Source organism: Tamandua tetradactyla, chromosome 7 (genome assembly GCF_023851605.1).
Source record: "Tamandua tetradactyla isolate mTamTet1 chromosome 7, mTamTet1.pri, whole genome shotgun sequence".
NCBI lineage: Eukaryota > Metazoa > Chordata > Mammalia > Pilosa > Myrmecophagidae > Tamandua > Tamandua tetradactyla.
The window spans coordinates 32,876,969-32,894,576 of NC_135333.1; the positions used below are offsets into that span (position 1 = coordinate 32,876,969).

Consider the following 17,608-nt stretch of genomic DNA (forward strand, 5'->3'; position numbering starts at 1 on the left):
ACCAATGGAATCGAATAGAGTGCTCAGATATAGACCCTCTCATCTATGGACATTTGATCTTTGGTAAGGCAGTCAAGCCAACTCACCTGGGACAGAACAGTCTCTTCAATAAATGGTGCCTAGAGAACTGGATATCCATATGCAAAAGAATGAAAGAAGACCCATCTCTCACACCCTATACAAAAGTTAACTCAAAATGGATCAAAGATCTAAACATTATGCCTAAGACCATAAAACAGTTAGAGGAAAATGTTGGGAGATATCTTATGGATCTTACAACTGGAGGCGGTTTTATGGACCTTAAACCTAAAGCAAGAACACTGAAGAAGGAAATAAATAAATGGGAGCTCCTCAAAATTAAACACTTTTGTGCATCAAAGAACTTCATCAAGAAAGTAGAAAGACAGCCTACACAATGGGAGACAATATTTGGAAATGGTATATCAGATAAAGGTCTAGTATCCAGAATTTATAAAGAGATTGTTCATCTCAACAACAAAAAGACAGTCAACCCAATTACAAAATGGGAAAAAGACTTGAACAGACACCTCTCAGAAGAGGAAATACAAATGGCCAAAAGGCACATGAAGAGATGCTCAATGTCCCTGGCCATTAGAGAAATGCAAATCAAAACCACAATGAGATATCATCTCACACCCACCAGAATGGCCATTATCAACAAAACAGAAAATGACAAGTGCTGGAGAGGATGCGGAGAAAGAGGCACACTTATCCACTGTTGGTGGGAATGTCAAATGGTGCAACCACTGTGGAAGGCAGTTTGGCGGTTCCTCAAGAAGCTGAATATAGAATTGTCGTACGACCCAGCAATACCATTGCTGGGAATATACTCAAAGAACTTAAGGGCAAAGACACAAACGGACATTTGCACACCAATGTTTATAGCAGCGTTATTTACAATTGCAAAGAGATGGAAACAGCCAAAATCTCCATGAACAGAAGAGTGGCTAAACAAACTGTGGTATATACATACGATGGAATACTATGCAGCTTTAAGACAGGATAAACTTATGAAGCATGTAATAACATGGATGGACCTAGAGAACATTATGATGAGTGAGTCTAGCCAAAAACTAAAGGACAAATACTGTATGGTCCCACTGATGTGAACAGACATTCGAGAATAAATTTGGAATATGTCATTGGTAACAGAGTCCAGCAGGAGGTAGAAACAGGGTAAGATAATGGGCAATTGGAGTTGAAGGGATACAGACTGTGCAACAGGACTAGATACAAAAACTCAAAAATGGACCACACAATAATACCTAATTGTAAAGTAATCTTGTTAAAACACTGAATGAAGCTGCATCTGAGCTATAGGTTTTTGTTTTGTTTTGTTTTGTTTTGACTTTACTATTATTACTTTTATTTTTGTCTCTATATTAACATTCTATATCTTTTTCGGTTATGTTGCTAGTTTTTCTAAACCGATGCAAATGTACTAAGAAATGATGATCATGCATCTATGTGATGATGTTAAGAATTACTGATTGCATATGTAGAATGGTATGATTTCTAAATGTTGGGTTAATTTCTTTTTTTCCGTTAATTAAAAAAAAAAAAAGAGAAGGGGTAATTGGAGCTGAAGGGATACAGACTGTACAACGGGACTGGATATAAAAACTCAGAAATGGACAGCACAATACTACCCAATTGTAATGCAATTATGTTAAAACACTGAATGAAGCTGCATGTGAGGTATAGGTCTTTTGTTTTTTTTTTTTTCTTTCTATTAATGTTTTAATTCTTATTCTGTTGTCTTTTTATTTCTTTTTCTAAATCGATGCAAATGTACTAAGAAATGATGAATATGCAACTATGTGATGTTATTAAGAATTACTGATTGTACATGTAGAATGGAATGATTTCTAATTGTTTTGTTCATTCTTTTTTAATTAATAAAAAAAAGAAGTTAAAAAAAAAGCAAAAAATATAGAAAAGAGGGAAAAAATTAAAAGTGGCAGTGAATGTGCTTGCCTGCACTTACTCTACTTCTCACCAGCAGATGGTGATCCTGAGGCCCCTCCTCCCCTCAGACCCGCCCCTTCCTGACTGTAGCAGTTGGACAGGAGGCTGGCCAGAGTGGTGGGGCAAGGGCTGCTCTTGGACAGCAGTGACAGGACAGCTGGTTTGGGCAGGGGTTGGGGAAGTGGACAGCAGTGCCTGGGGGGACTAGGCAACCTGTAGTACCTGAGGAATCTGCCACATACTACACCTGAAGAGCCAGATATTTGCAGCGCCTAGAGGCCTGGCTCTTTGCAGCAGATGGCTGGGCCTGCCTCTGGGTTTCCCATGAGTGCCTGGCAGCCATGGAGCCCTGCAGAGATGTTTTCCCCAGCCGTCAGCTAGAGCAGGCTGGAATGGAGAGAGGTCAGTTCCCCCAAAACCACATCTGCCTGCACCTGCCTGCCTCTGGTGGGGACCACTGCTGATCTGACCCATCCTGTTCTCCTTGCCCCAATTCTCCACCTTTCTATTCCCCAAGAATCACCCTCCATCACTCATTACCCACACCCCCTGAACCACAGACTTGGTCATTCTTTCCCCATCCCCTATTTTGTCTCATGGAGCAGGATGAAGTCAGTCCACCCCACTCTGCTGTCTTCCCAGAAGAGTGTTTCTATCTCTCAAAAGCTAAGGTAGTGAATGTTTTTTTTTTCTTTAAGGTAGTGAATTTTAAACAGCAGTGAATAGGGAAATCATACAGACCTTAGAATATGGCAGTTAATTTAATAAATATCTTATTATCTTGCTTGTATTTTACTTATTGACAGATAATCTGACTTTATAGAAAAACATTAGTTAAAAGGCAATATTTGGTGGAGTGGAGGCAATATGTTCTTTCATCAACAGTAATAGATTTATTACACCAATACTTTGGGCCAGTAATAGCAGTGAATAAGGGGTATGGGAGGATCTGCGTGTTATTTTTTATCCTTATTTCCATTCTGGACTAATGAAAATTTTCTAAAGTTGGTCATGAGGTTGTATGAACAACTATATAATGATATTGTGAGCCAGTAATTGTATACTTTAGATCATCTGTGTGGTGTGTGAATGTATACCTGTAAAATTGGGGGGGGGCATCATGTATTTTTCCTTTTTCTTGATATTGGTTTTAAGGCTTCATATTTAGAGTTGATTGTTGTTATCAGGAATGTGCTAGTCAGGGTTCTCTATGGAAACAGAACCAACGGGAGAGATCTGTAAATTTGAGATTTTATAATAGTGTCTCATGCAACTGTGGAGGACACACTGGTCCAAAGTTCATAGGGTAGGCTGCAAGCTGGGAATAACAATGGAGATCTTTGATTAATTCCCAGGAGATGTTGGCTGGTCGATGTAGAAATGAAAGCTATCTCTTCAATTAATTGGATTACATCCAGCTGGTTGGATAAAATCCATCTGATTGGATTTTCTCAGTTTGGAAGACATTCCCCTTAGTTAATCATAGATGTAATCAGTCATAGATGCAATCAACTGACTAATGATTTAAATTTGCAAAATATTGTTGCAGTAACAAGCCAGTGCTTGCCTGACCAGACAATTGAGCACCATCATCTGACCAAGCTGACACATGAACCTGACCATTACAATGTAGCCATGAGATACTTTGAAATCTTTACATTATATGAATATAGGTAAAGAAATACATGTCCAACATCAAGAATATTCAGTGATGTAAAGAAGAGGAGCTAATGTTTATTTCTCAAAAACTTCATGATCGCTGAAGGGTATGAAACAGCTTCCACGCTGTGTTAGTTTGCAAGCTGCCAGAATGTGATATACCAGAACTGGAACAGCTTTTAAAAGAGGGAATTCAATAAAGTACAAGTCTAAGGCAATGAAAATGCCCAAATTAAGGCACTAACAAGAGGTTACCTTAATTCAACAAAGGTCCATGGGTTAGGAACATCGTTTTTAGCTGGGTAGTCACATGGCTGACATCTGCCTGTCCAGATTCAGGCTTGTTTAACATCTCATGGCGAAATCTTCTGGGTTCCAAGCATCTCCAACATCCGTATCTCTTCTCTGAAGCAACTGTTCTCCAAGTGTCTATATCGCCTTTTTCTGTCAGCTCTTCTATGAGGTTTTCATCGGCTCTGAGGTTTCTGTCATTTCTCTAGGTTCTGCCAGTTCTGTCTAATGCCTTGCCAGAGATATCTCTAGGGTTCACATTTCTACAATAGTCTTTTCAAAACATTCTAGGCCTTCTCTATCAAGCCTCTCACAATTTTTCCAGAATCTTCCCCTTTATCCATTTGATAATAAGCTATTCCAACATGTTTGGTTTTTGCAAACCACAGCAGCACACCAGTTCTCTGGTACCAAATCTGTATTAGTTTACTAGCTGCCGGAATGCAATACACCAGATCTGGATCGGCTTTTATAAAAGGCAGTTTAATAAGTTACAAGTTTACAGTTCTAAGGAAGTGAAAGTTTCCAAGTTAAGGCACCCACAAGAAGTTATGTTCACTCAAGAAAGGCTGATGAATCGGAAACACCTCTGTCAGTTGGGTAGCATCTGCTGGTCCCTGGCTCCTGGGCTCTGTTGCTTTCAGCCTCTTTTTCTCTGGCGGTTCCTCACTTTACTTCTCCAGGTCTGGCTTTATCTCTTGGCTCCTCTTGGCTCTCTCTGGGTTCTGGCTTGCTTAACATCTCATGGCAATGTCTGCTGGGCTCCAAGCATCTCCAAACATCTGTGTCTCTATTTTCCGTGTGTCCGTATCTGTGTCAGCTCTGCTGTGAAGTTTCTCTCAGTTCTAACTTAGGGTTCTATCATTTCTCTAGTTTCTCTCATTTCTGTCTGCATGAGCTCTCTCCGAAATGTTTCCCTCTTTAAAGGATTCCAGTAAGCTAATCAAGACCCACCTGGAATGGATGGAGTCACATCTCCATCCAATCACAGTTAATACCCACAACTGGGTGTATCACATCTCCATGGAGATAACCTAATCAAAATATTCCAACCTACGTTATTGAATCAAGATTAAAAGAAACAACTGCTTCCACAAGGATTGACTTAGGATAAAAAACATGGCTTTTTTGGGGTGCATAATACATTCAAACTATCACACACACCGACTGTTCTGCCTGGGTTTCCCTTCCCACTGGGGATCTGTGTGAACTAAGGAAATGGTGCTGAAATAGAGTGAAAAGAGTGCAATAAGGGAGTGGTGCAAGGTATTGCAGGCAGAGAAAAGTCAGTTAAGGCTTTATGCTAGCTCCTGAGCTCTCCAAGGACAGAGATTTCGGTCATTGCCTAGAAAAGTGTCTAGCACATAAAAACTGCCAATAAATATGTTCTAAATTAATGAAGCTGTCAGTAAATTCTCATTGTCTCTTAAGAATCCCTGTTTTATACATTCACTTTGAAATTCTGAAATCCGAGGTGGGATTTTAAAATATCGTAATCTTAGAAGATTAGGATAGTGAAGTTACTAAGATTTAGGAAGCCTTACTTTTCTTATATTCACTACATGGCAAGCTCCTACCCGTTTTTAAAGACTGGTTCAAAATCTCATCTTCCCTGTGAAATATTTTCTAACTGTCCCAGCAGGTAGCTCTTTGTATTCCCATAGCTAAACCATTTTGTATCTCTTATTTATACTTTCATTGGGGCACTTACCATGCTGTAATTTAATTACAGGTGGAAATGTCTCTCTGTTGAGGTGTTAGTAATCATTTTGGTACCTGCCCATCCCCCTAACCTGGTTCTAGCATAGCATCTAATACATAGTAGGTGCTCAAAAAGTAGAACTGACTGCATGAATATATGATGAGTCCAGAATTTGAAGTCTTTATTTTTAAATGAATCAATTGGCCTTACTATTTCATGGTTACAGATTGCATTCTTAACAACAACCAGATATAATCTTCCAGATAGAAATGCCTCTACTTTTAAAATATACCTTGAACCTATGTACTTTTCTCTACCTCTATCACGTCCACCTGGTCCAAGCTACCAGCCCTCATCTAGATGACCATAACTGCTTTCTGTCTCAACTCCCATCTCTCCTCTTGATATTCTATAGTTCTTCTCCATATAGCAGCCAGGATAGGCTTGTGTGTGTGTGTGTGTGTGTGTGTGCTGTATGGTGGGGTCACATTTCATTATTTTTCCATGTGAGTATCCTGTTATTGCAGCACCATTTGTTAAATTTTTGTTTGTTTGTGTTTTGGGGAAGTGCATGGACTGGGAATGTAACCTGGGTCTCCCGTATGCCAGGCAAGAATTCTACCACTGAACTACCTTGCACCCTCCGGGATAAGCTTTTAAAAACATAAATATGATCATGTCTTTTCCAAAGTGGTTGTAAGGCCTTCATGGGTCCTGGGCATTTTTTTTTTTTAGAGGATTTGGAAACTTCATCTCATAAGAAAAAAGGTAATCCCTTTTAAATATTCAGTTTTATTTGTTTTTATTTTGCTATTTCATTTTTAAATAATTTTTATAATTTTACTTCTAAAATTCTTTGTTACCAACCAATTTAATTTGCAATTAAAATTTCTTAGGAATTGTGCATAGTTGGGAATTTTTGCAAAGTGAGTGTTGTTTTCAAACGTAATGAAATTTTTAAATATTAAATTTAACAATCTATAGATTGTTACATGTTGAGTATATTTAAACATTTATTATTATTTTTTTGTATTAGTAGCATTTTATTGTTTAACATTTCAAACACATACAAAAGGATTTTCTCTTCCTGTATCCTTTGTTTGGTATTGACAGTTAATCAACTCGTGGCCAGTCCGGTTTCATCTTCATCTCCGTCCTCTTTCCCTTACCACTTTTTATTATTTTTTAAACATTTTCAATTGTGAAATACGTATTTCACAAAAATATGTATATATTTTTATATCTGTATTATAAAAAAGTAGTACTTTTCAAAGTACATGTTAACAAGTAGTTATAGAATAGACTCCAAAGTTTTGTATACGTTACTGTTCCACAGTTTCAGATTTTTCCTTCTAACTGCTCCAAAACACTGGGAGCTAAAAGAAATATTATTATAGTGATTCAGTAGTCATATTCATTTGTTAAATCCTGTCTTCTATTGTAACTCCTCCTTCTACTCTGATCCTACTCCCAGTCTGTGGGGTCTTTGGGCTTTGCCCATTCTGACTTTTTCATGTTGGAAAGGGGTGTCAACAGTATAGGATAGAGGGATGGAATTAGTTGATATTCTTGAAGAGGTTGTGGGTTTCAGGACTTATCTGGCCTAGGAACTCTCTGGAGATTATAGGTTTCAGGAAAATAAACAGTACATGAAACTTTTGTAGAGTCTCAGTTAGAACCCTAGGTACGCTTTAGGGTTAACAGGAATGATGTTGATTGGGTTACGGCATACCACAGCAGTTAGCAATATCTAGCTGAAGCTTGCATTATAGTAGCCTCCAAAATAGCACATTTGTTAATTTTTATGGCTATAATTTTCTTTTTGTATTTTGGACTTTTGTGAATGTGTTTTTTCAGTTCCCAAACGTTTTCATAGCCTCCTGGAAAACTTATATAGACTCTAGGTATTAGATGGAGCATGACAAATGGATAAGGTACCCTCGTTCACTCACCTGTGACTTTCTCCTGTTCTTAAAATTCTTCCTATGACCTATAAGACTCTGTATGACATGGCTCCTTTCTACCCCTACAGGTTAATCCCATCCCACCACTTATATTTCCCAGACCCCTGTTCATCCCTTCTGTTTCCTGGGCATGTCAAGCAGTTTTTCATCTTGGAACCTTTAGATTTGCTTTTCTACTCATCTTAAATGTCCCTACTGAGTAAAGCCTTCCCTAACTACCTGATGTAAAGTGAGCCTCTCCCAGTTAGTCTGTATCTCATCAAACTACTTCCTTTTCTACCCGTTACTTCTCCCATGAGGATGTTGTTCCCATTTGGGCAAGGACCTGTCCTCTCTGATTCACTGCTATATCCCTGGCACTTACCATGGCTGTACCTAGAAGGCAGTTGGTACATATTTGTTGCTCAAATGAAGAGTTATGTTAATAGATTTTGTAATTTTGAATCATCCTAACATCTGCTCTAATACTTTTATGGCCATAATGAATTACTCTCTTACAACTGGTAAATTCTATTTGCTTACATTTTACTTAGGATTTTTGGTTTCTGTCCTCACAAGTCAGATTAGTCTACAGTTTTCTTTTTTTACACCATCTTAGTTTATTTAGGTATTAGGAATATGTGAGCCTCATAGAAGAAATTAGTAAGCTTTCGCTTTTATACCCTTAAGTTCTGGAACGAATAGTAAAAACTTGATAGAATTCACCCAAAAAATCATTTGGGCCTCTTATGTTTTTAGTGGCTACTTCTTTGAATATCTTATATATTTCTGCTATGTTTTATCTTTCCTAACTTTTCTTGATTTTGGTAACTTGTGTTTTCCTTGGGAATCATCCATTTTATTTAATCTTCAAGTTTTTTGACAAAAGGTTATATATAATTCTTTCACAATTAAAAAATTTTCTTCCAGATTTATACTTATGATGTCCCATTTCTTAGCCCTAATGTTTATTTGTGACGTCTCTCTTTTTTAAAATCAGATTTAATTTTTCAAGAAATAAAGCATATTTTGCTTTTATTGATCCCATATGTTCTCGTTTCATTATTACTGTATATTTATGCTTTTATCATTATTAATTTCTCCTTTGGATTTATTTTATTGTTCTTTTTCTAGATTTTTTTAGTTGAGTGCTCAGTTTATTATTTTTCAATCTTATTTTCTAATAAAAGTATCTTGGGTAGTGATGTATATTGCCTGCAAAGGCGCCAGCTTTGAAAGATAACACTCACTTGAATGTATAAGTTCTGGTTTATTTATTTGAAACTAAAGAACTGATTTTTTTTTACTTTATAATATTATAATTTAAAAGTGTCTAATTTTTAATATGAAAAAGTACAGTAAATATGTCATCACATCCAAAATGTCTGGAAACACAGAGGAAATAGTGTATTTATCATGTATGAGTCAGTATACTGATTTCATTTAGATGAATGGTTGGACTAAATGCTTATCTTTTCTGACTTTTCAGACAACTTGTTTAATACAGAGCAACACATAAAACATTCGTAAAATAATATTCTTCATTGGAGGAATGAAGACTTAAAATTCAATTCATATAGAGATCGTGTCTATCACGATCTTAGATTAGAACAAGGTGTTGTACATTCTCCATGCATTTTAACATATTGCATATGTTCCACTTAAGTAAGCTTTCCGTAACTCATATGGAAAATAGTGGAAGTATAAAAATAGATTAAATGTTCCAAATTTCCATCCTAGGAGTTTCCTGATTTTGCCTACATCTCAATTGTCTGTCCAGGTCCTGGCTCTTACTTCACTCTGTGCTGAGCAATGACAGTGACAGCATTTTATGCCATAAATATTCAAGCTGCTGGATCATCTAGGCACTGCCCTGCCTGCCCTGAAATAGATCCTCACCTGTTCTGTCATAGCTAATGAGTGGAAAAGCAAAGGAAGGAGATTGAGTACAGTCCCAGAAGCAAGAATAACAAACGTGTGGGATTTAGAAAGTATTCCTAGGTTTCTTTTCAAGGAATGTCATCCTTGGAGAATCTATCAATTCTCTGCTCCCTGGTCTATCAGATTATAATCCAATAGCCCAATTTGCTTGGGAGAAACTCACTGTTGAATCTGACCTTTTCTGGTTTATAGAAATAAATGGAGTCTGATAGTCTTAAGCCTGTTTTCTACCAGTTTAGTTACTTTTTTCCCTTAAGCAATTCTTAAACCTGTGGGTGGAGGAGAGTTTCTAGAAATGATATAACATTCACTTCCCTAAATTCCTTTTATTTAGGTGGTAGATTTCCTCCTCTTCAGTTTGGCATTTCTGAATAGGCAGTGCCTATTGTGGGGGTCCCCGTAATTCATTCATTCTCTTATTAACCTACCATGCGGGGTTCAGGGTGTGACCTCACATAGCAGTGAAAGAAGCCATGGTGTTTGCTCTTGTATCATTTATAGTCTAATGGGGAAGATCAAAGTTAGCTAATTTCTTGCACAAATAATAATTGCAATTATGACCAGTGCTGTGAAGTAGTAGTAAAGGATGTTATTGAAGTGTTTAATAGGAAGACCTCATCTAGATTGGGAGGTCAAGGAAGGCTTTCCAGGGATAGGCACTTAACTTTTGAGATAAGAAATTTGAGATGAATAGAACTGCTAAACAAAAGAAGCGAAGTACAGAGTTTTAGTATGGAAAGAAACTGCAGATGCCATCTAGTGAGCCTAGTGCTCAAGTCTACAGATGTCGAAACTAAAACCCAGAGAGGTAAAGGGACTTGCCTACTAACTGGTAGGTTACACAGTTTGTAAGCTGCAGAGCTGGAGTTGCAAACCCAGCATGGGATTCTTGGATGAATAAGTATTAAGATACGTATGGAGAGGAGGGCTTAGGGGTGATGAAAAAACTTAGATAGGTTTTGAGTTTTGTACCTACTCTCTCTGTCAACTGCAGAGCTTCATCCTCAGATATGGGGGAGGGGATTAAAGCTGATTTAGATCTGCTCTGCCCTAGAGGAACTCAGTTTGCTGTCAGTGGGACTTGGGGGAGATTTACCAAGCGCGCGCGCACACACACACACTCACCCGTGCAAACCAGTAAATAAATGTAGAGTTCAGAACTGGGAATTCAGTCCCTAGTCTTCAGTTATCTAGCTGTAGTGGATTGGGGTAAATCACTTAACCTCTCTCAACCACCATTCCTGGTTGTACACTTGGTCATTTTTTTTTCAATACTTTGTCTTTCTCTTTACATTTAGGAGCTCATTAGAAGTCCGTTGTGCTCTCTTTTCACCGTAGTCTTTCAGAACTAACAACGCTTTTTTTGGGTAAAGCTTTGTTTAAAGCCCCCTTCTAAAGAGCAGTTTGCCAGTCTGTGCTTGCCTAAACAGCTAAAGAATAACTATAGCAAGCAAGCTAAGATCCAGGATCTACAAGAATTGTTAGTAACTGAGCATATTTCCTATAAACCGGTGAACGTTTTTATATTTTGTTCATCTGTTACCCTTATGTTGTTGCCACTTTCACACGCAGTATCTGTAGGTGGAGAATATGAGATAACAGCATTTCACAAACGAGAGTGAAAAAGGGCTGCTTTCCCTTTAAGGCAGTTTCACACCCCCCCCCCAGCTCCCTCCTCTTTCCTGATTGACAAACCTACCCAAAGTCACATGATCCGCCTCTATTTGAAGGTCACAAAAAGCTGCTTCCTTTAGAGACAGAGGGGGAGAGAGAGAGCTAGAGGGAGGGTGAACGAGAGAGTTAGTTCAAGCCAAAATGGCCGACAGAGTCTCTGCTGGTTTCTGAATATTTAAAATACAAAAAAAAAAAACAAAAAAAAAACCAGATAGACAAAAAGAAATAATTTTTTGGACCTTTTTTCATTTCCATTTCTACCTTGTATGCCTCAATTTGCTGGATTTAAGCACTGCTGCACTTTATGAGGTTGGTAAATATTTTCAATTTTTTAAAACCAATTGATTTATATGGATCTTGTCTAACCGTTTCACTAGTGGTGTTGCAAATCGACATTTGTCTAGTGTGGAGACTGGCTTCAGACATTTCGTGAATCTAAATCAGACCTGTGATGTACTTTGCTTCGGCATTTAAAAATGGAAGAGCCTTGGTAAAATATATTTTGGAGTAGTTTAATTGCACTTTTAATTTACATGCAGATTTTCATCATCATTTCTACCTTGCAAATAAGTGGAGCTGTAATTGGAAATTTGATATTTAGAAAGGTTTTTTAAAAACACGGACTCCCCCTCCTCCCTTAAATCTGCTGCAAAAATTTGCATAAATATAAATGGGTTTGCATTCTTTCAACTGCTAAGGCCGACAAAGGACCTGGGAGGGCAAGGACTAGATCGAGAAAGCCTTTTTTGAAAAAAAAAAAAAAAAAAAACCCAAAGAAAACTGGGTCATCCTTCCTAGAGAGATGTAAAACCTAAAATAAGACTTGATACATTTTAAACATCAGGTTGGGGGCGAGTGCACACCAGGAGATTTGGGGTTTGTAGATTCCCCTGCTTGCAAAACCTCCCAAGCAATATGTGGATCATCCCTCTCTTTTCTGCGCGCGCTCATTTGCCCTGGGTCTCTCTGTGTGTTCTCAAATGTGCAGCCAGATGCGCCTTTATTTTGATCATGGTTTGAACCAAATGGTCGGACTGTCTTGTAAACATGGTGTTTTAGAGATATAAACAGCTATTCGACCAGATTAGGAATTATTTCTTTGGCAGTGTCTCCCTTTAGCTTGGTCTTCTCTGTTTCTCACTGAATAAAATTTTTGTTTAATTTTATACAGATGAATAACTGGGCTTTTCAACACAAATTCAGCGTGTGCGTTGTTGGCAGTATTCGCCATAAATCCATTGTAAAGTAGTCATTAAGGGTACAAATAAGTAGCTGGGTTTGTGATTGTTAATAACCCCTGAAACTGGGCAGTGCCTGAAATTAAATTCCAGTACTCTTAATGCAGGATTCTAGAAGCCTGGGAGCTGCAAGGGAAAAAAGCTGAAAACTTGCTTTCTCAGAGCCACCTCCCCCTATCATTGTGAGAGTGTGATGTAATGCTTCTCGGTCTGGTGGGCTGAAAGGATTGTAGTTTGTGATGTGGCGGGTAAATTGCCCCCACCCCTGGATAAATTACCTCGCTCCCCCACCCCCACCCCACCCAGCACATCCCTGGCTCTTGAGAGGCCTTGTTTTCTTTTCTTTTTTTCCTAATTTGTATCCTCCTGATTTATGCGGTGGCATATTGGCATGAGAAAGAGACTGTTCGTTTAAATCTGTTACAAAGTATAGTTTAGAAAAGGCATTTAAGATATGCAAATGGTTTGAATTGTCATATCCCCATCATTAAATATGTAAACTTGGATTAAAGCTAATTAAGCATAAATAGAATAATTTTGATCAGAAGGAAGCAGTGCTTTTTGTTGTTTCCTTTCTAATTAATCTAATTATAAGATGCTTGCTGGGCTTGAAAGTTGTTATAAAATAAATAAAATGGAATAAATGCTGGACCATTTTGAAAATTTGACAGTCTGGAAGAGGGTGTATAGTGCTTTCAAAAGCTTTTATTCATTGTTAGGCCGGATTGGTCTCTTGTGCTGAAAATGGCCTGTTTCTTTGAGCCAATTGTGTGTAGATGAAGGGACTTTCACGCTAATTTAACAAAAAAGACTTTCCATTTGAATACATAAAGATAATTAAAGTCCTCTCTCTCTGTCTCTAAAGAGCAAGTATTATTTTTAAAATTAATGTTGTCATTGTATTAGTAATGAGAGTAAGTAGAGAAGTGGCTGTTTAGATTCAATGTAAATTCTTTGGTGATATAAATTCAGCTTTTATGTGGGAGAGATTGGAAACATTTCATTCAAGAGGTACTCTGGGACTTTTTTTTTATGGTTTGGCTTGAAAAAAGAAAAGACAGATTTTCTGTGTCTGTTGGAATTACATATATAATACTGTAGTGATTTGGAGTGTGGCTCTGCGGTGACCTAAGGAAAGTTAGACCTCTAGTTTTGGGTATTTCTGTTGTTTTTTTTTCCCTTCTCTGAAAATGAAAGCGCTTATTTGGGGCTTTACTTGTTAGATGATTCATTTTACATGCATTTCCTAAGTTGGCCTTACAGAGAGAAAGAGAAAAACCTTACTTTCCATGTTTTACCGTTAGCTTGTTATTGTGGACTGTGTAAACATATGAATGTCAGATTAATTCACTTTACAGAGCTGGGGAACCATAAGCAGTATGCTTGCTCTCTTATACAAAAAAGAGAGTAATAGAATGAACATTAACAAAATGCCATCTGATTCTTTGAAATGTTTTTATAAATATTCTTTTTTCCTAGACAGGTTTAAAGGTGAGATAAATAAGACCTGGTTTCACATATGTGAAGCATTATGGTCCTGGTGAGTTTCAGAAGCTCAGCTGCCATTTTCGATCTTAGTTCCTGCAGAGCCAATCCTTATGGCATACCAAAACTGGTAATTCAGAAACAAATAAAAATGAGTAATAAATCAAGTGTGCAGATGGATGGTATTGTATTTGTGCCTTTTGTTGAAGTTTTCTTTCTCCTGGTAGTGCAAAATGAAGCTTTAAGAAGTTTAGAGTTGTGGCTAATGTTGTGAGGAGCAAAACCCTAGGGGAGTTAGAACTTGCATGTTGTGGTTTTAATTTAGAAAAATGAGTGGCCTTTGCAGAGGAAGTGTCTTACTGGAGAAAGTGAATATAATCCTTACTGAAACTCCCCCTCCCCTATCATTATTTTCTAATGCTGGGTCTATTGTGATATTGAGGTCATAATTCATTATTCACAGTGCTTCTCTGTCTCGAAAAGGTTTATCATTAAGATTTTACCAAAACATCACAAAATTGATGGCACTTATTTATGAGATGAGGTATCTTATTTTTAAAGTGTTTCTCAGTCCTATCTCTTGTTCCCAGTAATGAAGCATTGGCATCTTTGATATATGGTGTTAATTCAGCTCTGTTGTTAAGCTTCGAATAGCCGTTTCTTATTCTATGTTGCCACTAGGGCAGTTGTTTAAAAATAAACTTTTGAAAATTGAAGCAGAGACTTCTAAAAGATTTCCAGTTCTTCAGCTCTGCCAGAGACACTGCTATGGTGATAAGTGATAATGAGACCTTCAGGTCCTGGGGGCAGAAACAATAGTAGTCACCCTGCCCAGCTGCCCCATGACTGAAAAGATTTTGGAAAATTTAATTTGTATAACTCAGATAGCATAATCATTGACCATCTGCAATTTAAACTGGACAAGATCCTGAAACAACAAAGCTGAATGTACTTTGTCTCTACCTTCAAGGAGTACCCAGCCAGCAAGGGAGGTACTCAGGTAAAAGAAATCAGCATAACTTGGTGTAGTACATGCAAGATTTAGAACCGGTACCTGAAACTGAAGTATCCTGAGTATATGCATTAGGAGATCCCTTATTTAAAGAAACCTAATAATTACCCCTTGACTAATTTTTAGTCGTCATTAGCATATTAGATTTTCTCTGGGAAAATGGGGTTTTAACGATGGGGCCCTAAAGTATTGTTCATGGATTTACGCTAATCCGACTTTCCTCACCTGCGTTTTGTGGTTAAGACTCATGGTAGAATTGGGGTGGGGCAAATTGAAGACACTTTGTCTGAAAAGGGATTAAACCCATGACAGTGACCTTTTTAACATGTGCTCCTCCTGCCTTCCTTCCCTCACTCCCTCTTTCCCTTCCCCCCTCCCTCCATGTGTGTCAGGTACCTTTATAGGTCCTGGGAGATCTAAGAATTAATTTGGTCAGTCTCTCACCCTGAACAGCCACCTTGTTGGTATGGAAATATTTACTCTCTGGTGATTTGGAGTATGATTAGGGTAACTCCATAGTTTCCTTTGTCTTATGGTCTTTTTTTGTGATAATCAGGGAATGAATGGCAGTGTTTGCTTCTGGTAGTTCTAGAGACTTCCATTTAAAAAACTATCTCTGATAACAATGCAATCTCAGGTCTCTTCCCTAGTTATTCTATCACGTCCATCAGTTTTGCTTTTTTTTAATACTCGTAGTATCACCATCTAAAATTATATTATTCTTGTGTGGCGTATCTGTCCCTATGAAATTATAAGCTTTCGGGAGAGCATAGAAACCTTGTCTTGTCTGTCTTGCTCACTGCTGTATCTCCAGCATCTAGAACAGGGCTTGGCAAGAGTAGGTGCTCTATTAAAAAAGTCACCAGGACAAGTGATGTGACCCTAGGCTTTTTTCCTCACCTGTGAAATGGGGATAACATGGTGTTGTGAAGCATTAAGGAAAGGCTGCATGCAGGGCCTGGCATCTGTTCTTATTTAGTGTTTTCTTCCCCTTTGTATATTCTGCTTTGTGAAATAAATCAGAAAGTCTTTTAATGCCCCAGAAAATACTTCCATTCTTCCTCATGACTACCTGAATCATTAAGCGTGAACAGTGATTGCACTGAGCCTCAGCTTGGACAAGGACAGGATCAGCACGGAACCTTTTCTTTTATTCAAGTCCCTACATTCCTTTGGTCTGATGTCATCTCTTCATGCTCTCCAGTTTCCTTCAGGCTCTGCCTCTGCGATGTATCCACATTTGCTTGGCTGCTTTTCATACCTTCTGTATTTTGCATCAACAGGTTTTCAGCAGTTTTAAATGAATTTATTTTGAGTTTACAAGGCAAAGAGAAAATAAAATACAGTGCTTTTTCCTTGAGTTTGATTATCCTGAGTCTACATATGTAAATTCTGTTTAACTAAACTATTAAGATCTTGACTCAAAAGACAGATAAAATAAAAATTTAGGTCTATTGCCCACATTATACAATACTGTTGAATTCATGTAGATAACATCAAAATGACTTTCATTCATGACCTTGAAATTTGTTTTAAAAAATGCCAGAAAATTATGATCCGATCACCCATTCATTTAGCAAATAGTTAATGAATACCAACTATGTTGGTATTGGGATAAATGCTAGTGTAGGAATAATGTGAAGGTTTTCTTTGGGTACCATGGCTGCAGTTAGAAAGATAGTTGAGAAGGTGGCTGAAACAAAATTTTGGATGATAACAAAGGAGAAACATCTAACTTATGTAGCGGGAAAAACTTGTGAAGAAGGCCTTGAGGCAAGAGAGAACGTTGAAATGAATGTTAGGGAACTGCCTATAGAGGACTTGGAAATAGCTGTGGAGATGATCTGGGAAGTGAGAGATGAAGCCTGGCTAGATGGAGAAGAGTCTGTAAGCCATGTTTGGAAGTCTTTATCTGGAGAACAATTGAAAGGTTTTAAGCAGGAATGTCACCTGTATGGTTTGAAATTTTGAAAGATGACTCTGATTGCGTTGTGGAAAACAGCTAGATGGTTGAGTATAAGACCAGATGATAGTATAGTAAACTTAAGTTGTTGGCATGAACTGACAGCTGGGTTGGAAGAAAGTTGGTGAGTTCCAGAGACATTTAGGGAGAAAATTTCACACGACATGATCACTGAGTTTGAGAAGGTGGAGGTTGGCGGAGCCAAGGATGACATCTTGTCTTTGGCCTGAGCAGCTGGATGGATGTTGGCTCACTGAGTAAGGGTCCATTTAGATGAGAGACAAGTATGGGATTGAATAAAGAGTTCAGTTTTGAAGTTGTTGACTCTTGGGGTTCCAAATGGAGAGACCTGATCTGAAGATAAAGATTTGAGTATCATTAGTAGCCCAAAGATTACAAAAATTTCCTTTTTAAGTTGATTCCTTTGGTAAGGTATCCAAAGATGGCATAGCCGTTGGGTGCTATTAACAGGAAGCTATTTTATAAAGAAGATAAGGCCATATACTGCACTGTTACTACAGTCGTTACTGTTAGGAATACCGAAAGAGTTGGAGGAAAGAGAAAAAGACTAATGTTAGCTGGGTTCATCAGAGAAATTTTGAGATCGCCTTGTACATGCTTTGAGCCTTAAAGATTGTGTGGAATTGTGTTGAATAAACTAGAAGGGCATGGTATTGTAGTTGGAGGAAGGCAAAAGAGAACCAGATCTGT

General features: G+C 37.9%; 1 protein-coding gene across 8 annotated transcripts in view; it reads left to right on the plus strand.

The window, feature by feature from the left end:
- The window catches only part of TNRC6B (trinucleotide repeat containing adaptor 6B), a 384,364-nt gene that overhangs the window by 216,422 nt on the left and 150,334 nt on the right, over window positions 1-17,608 (plus strand). For 2 of the 8 annotated variants that reach the window (XM_077168911.1, XM_077168912.1), the window contains exon 1: window positions 8,658-11,508. The exons of the other annotated variants lie outside the window; for them this stretch is intronic. In XM_077168911.1, coding sequence (XP_077025026.1) covers window positions 11,504-11,508 — 5 coding nt within the window. In that variant the 5' untranslated portion in view covers window positions 8,658-11,503. Of the gene's footprint in view, window positions 1-8,657; window positions 11,509-17,608 lie in introns of those variants that run through there. 8 annotated transcript variants of the gene reach the window in all.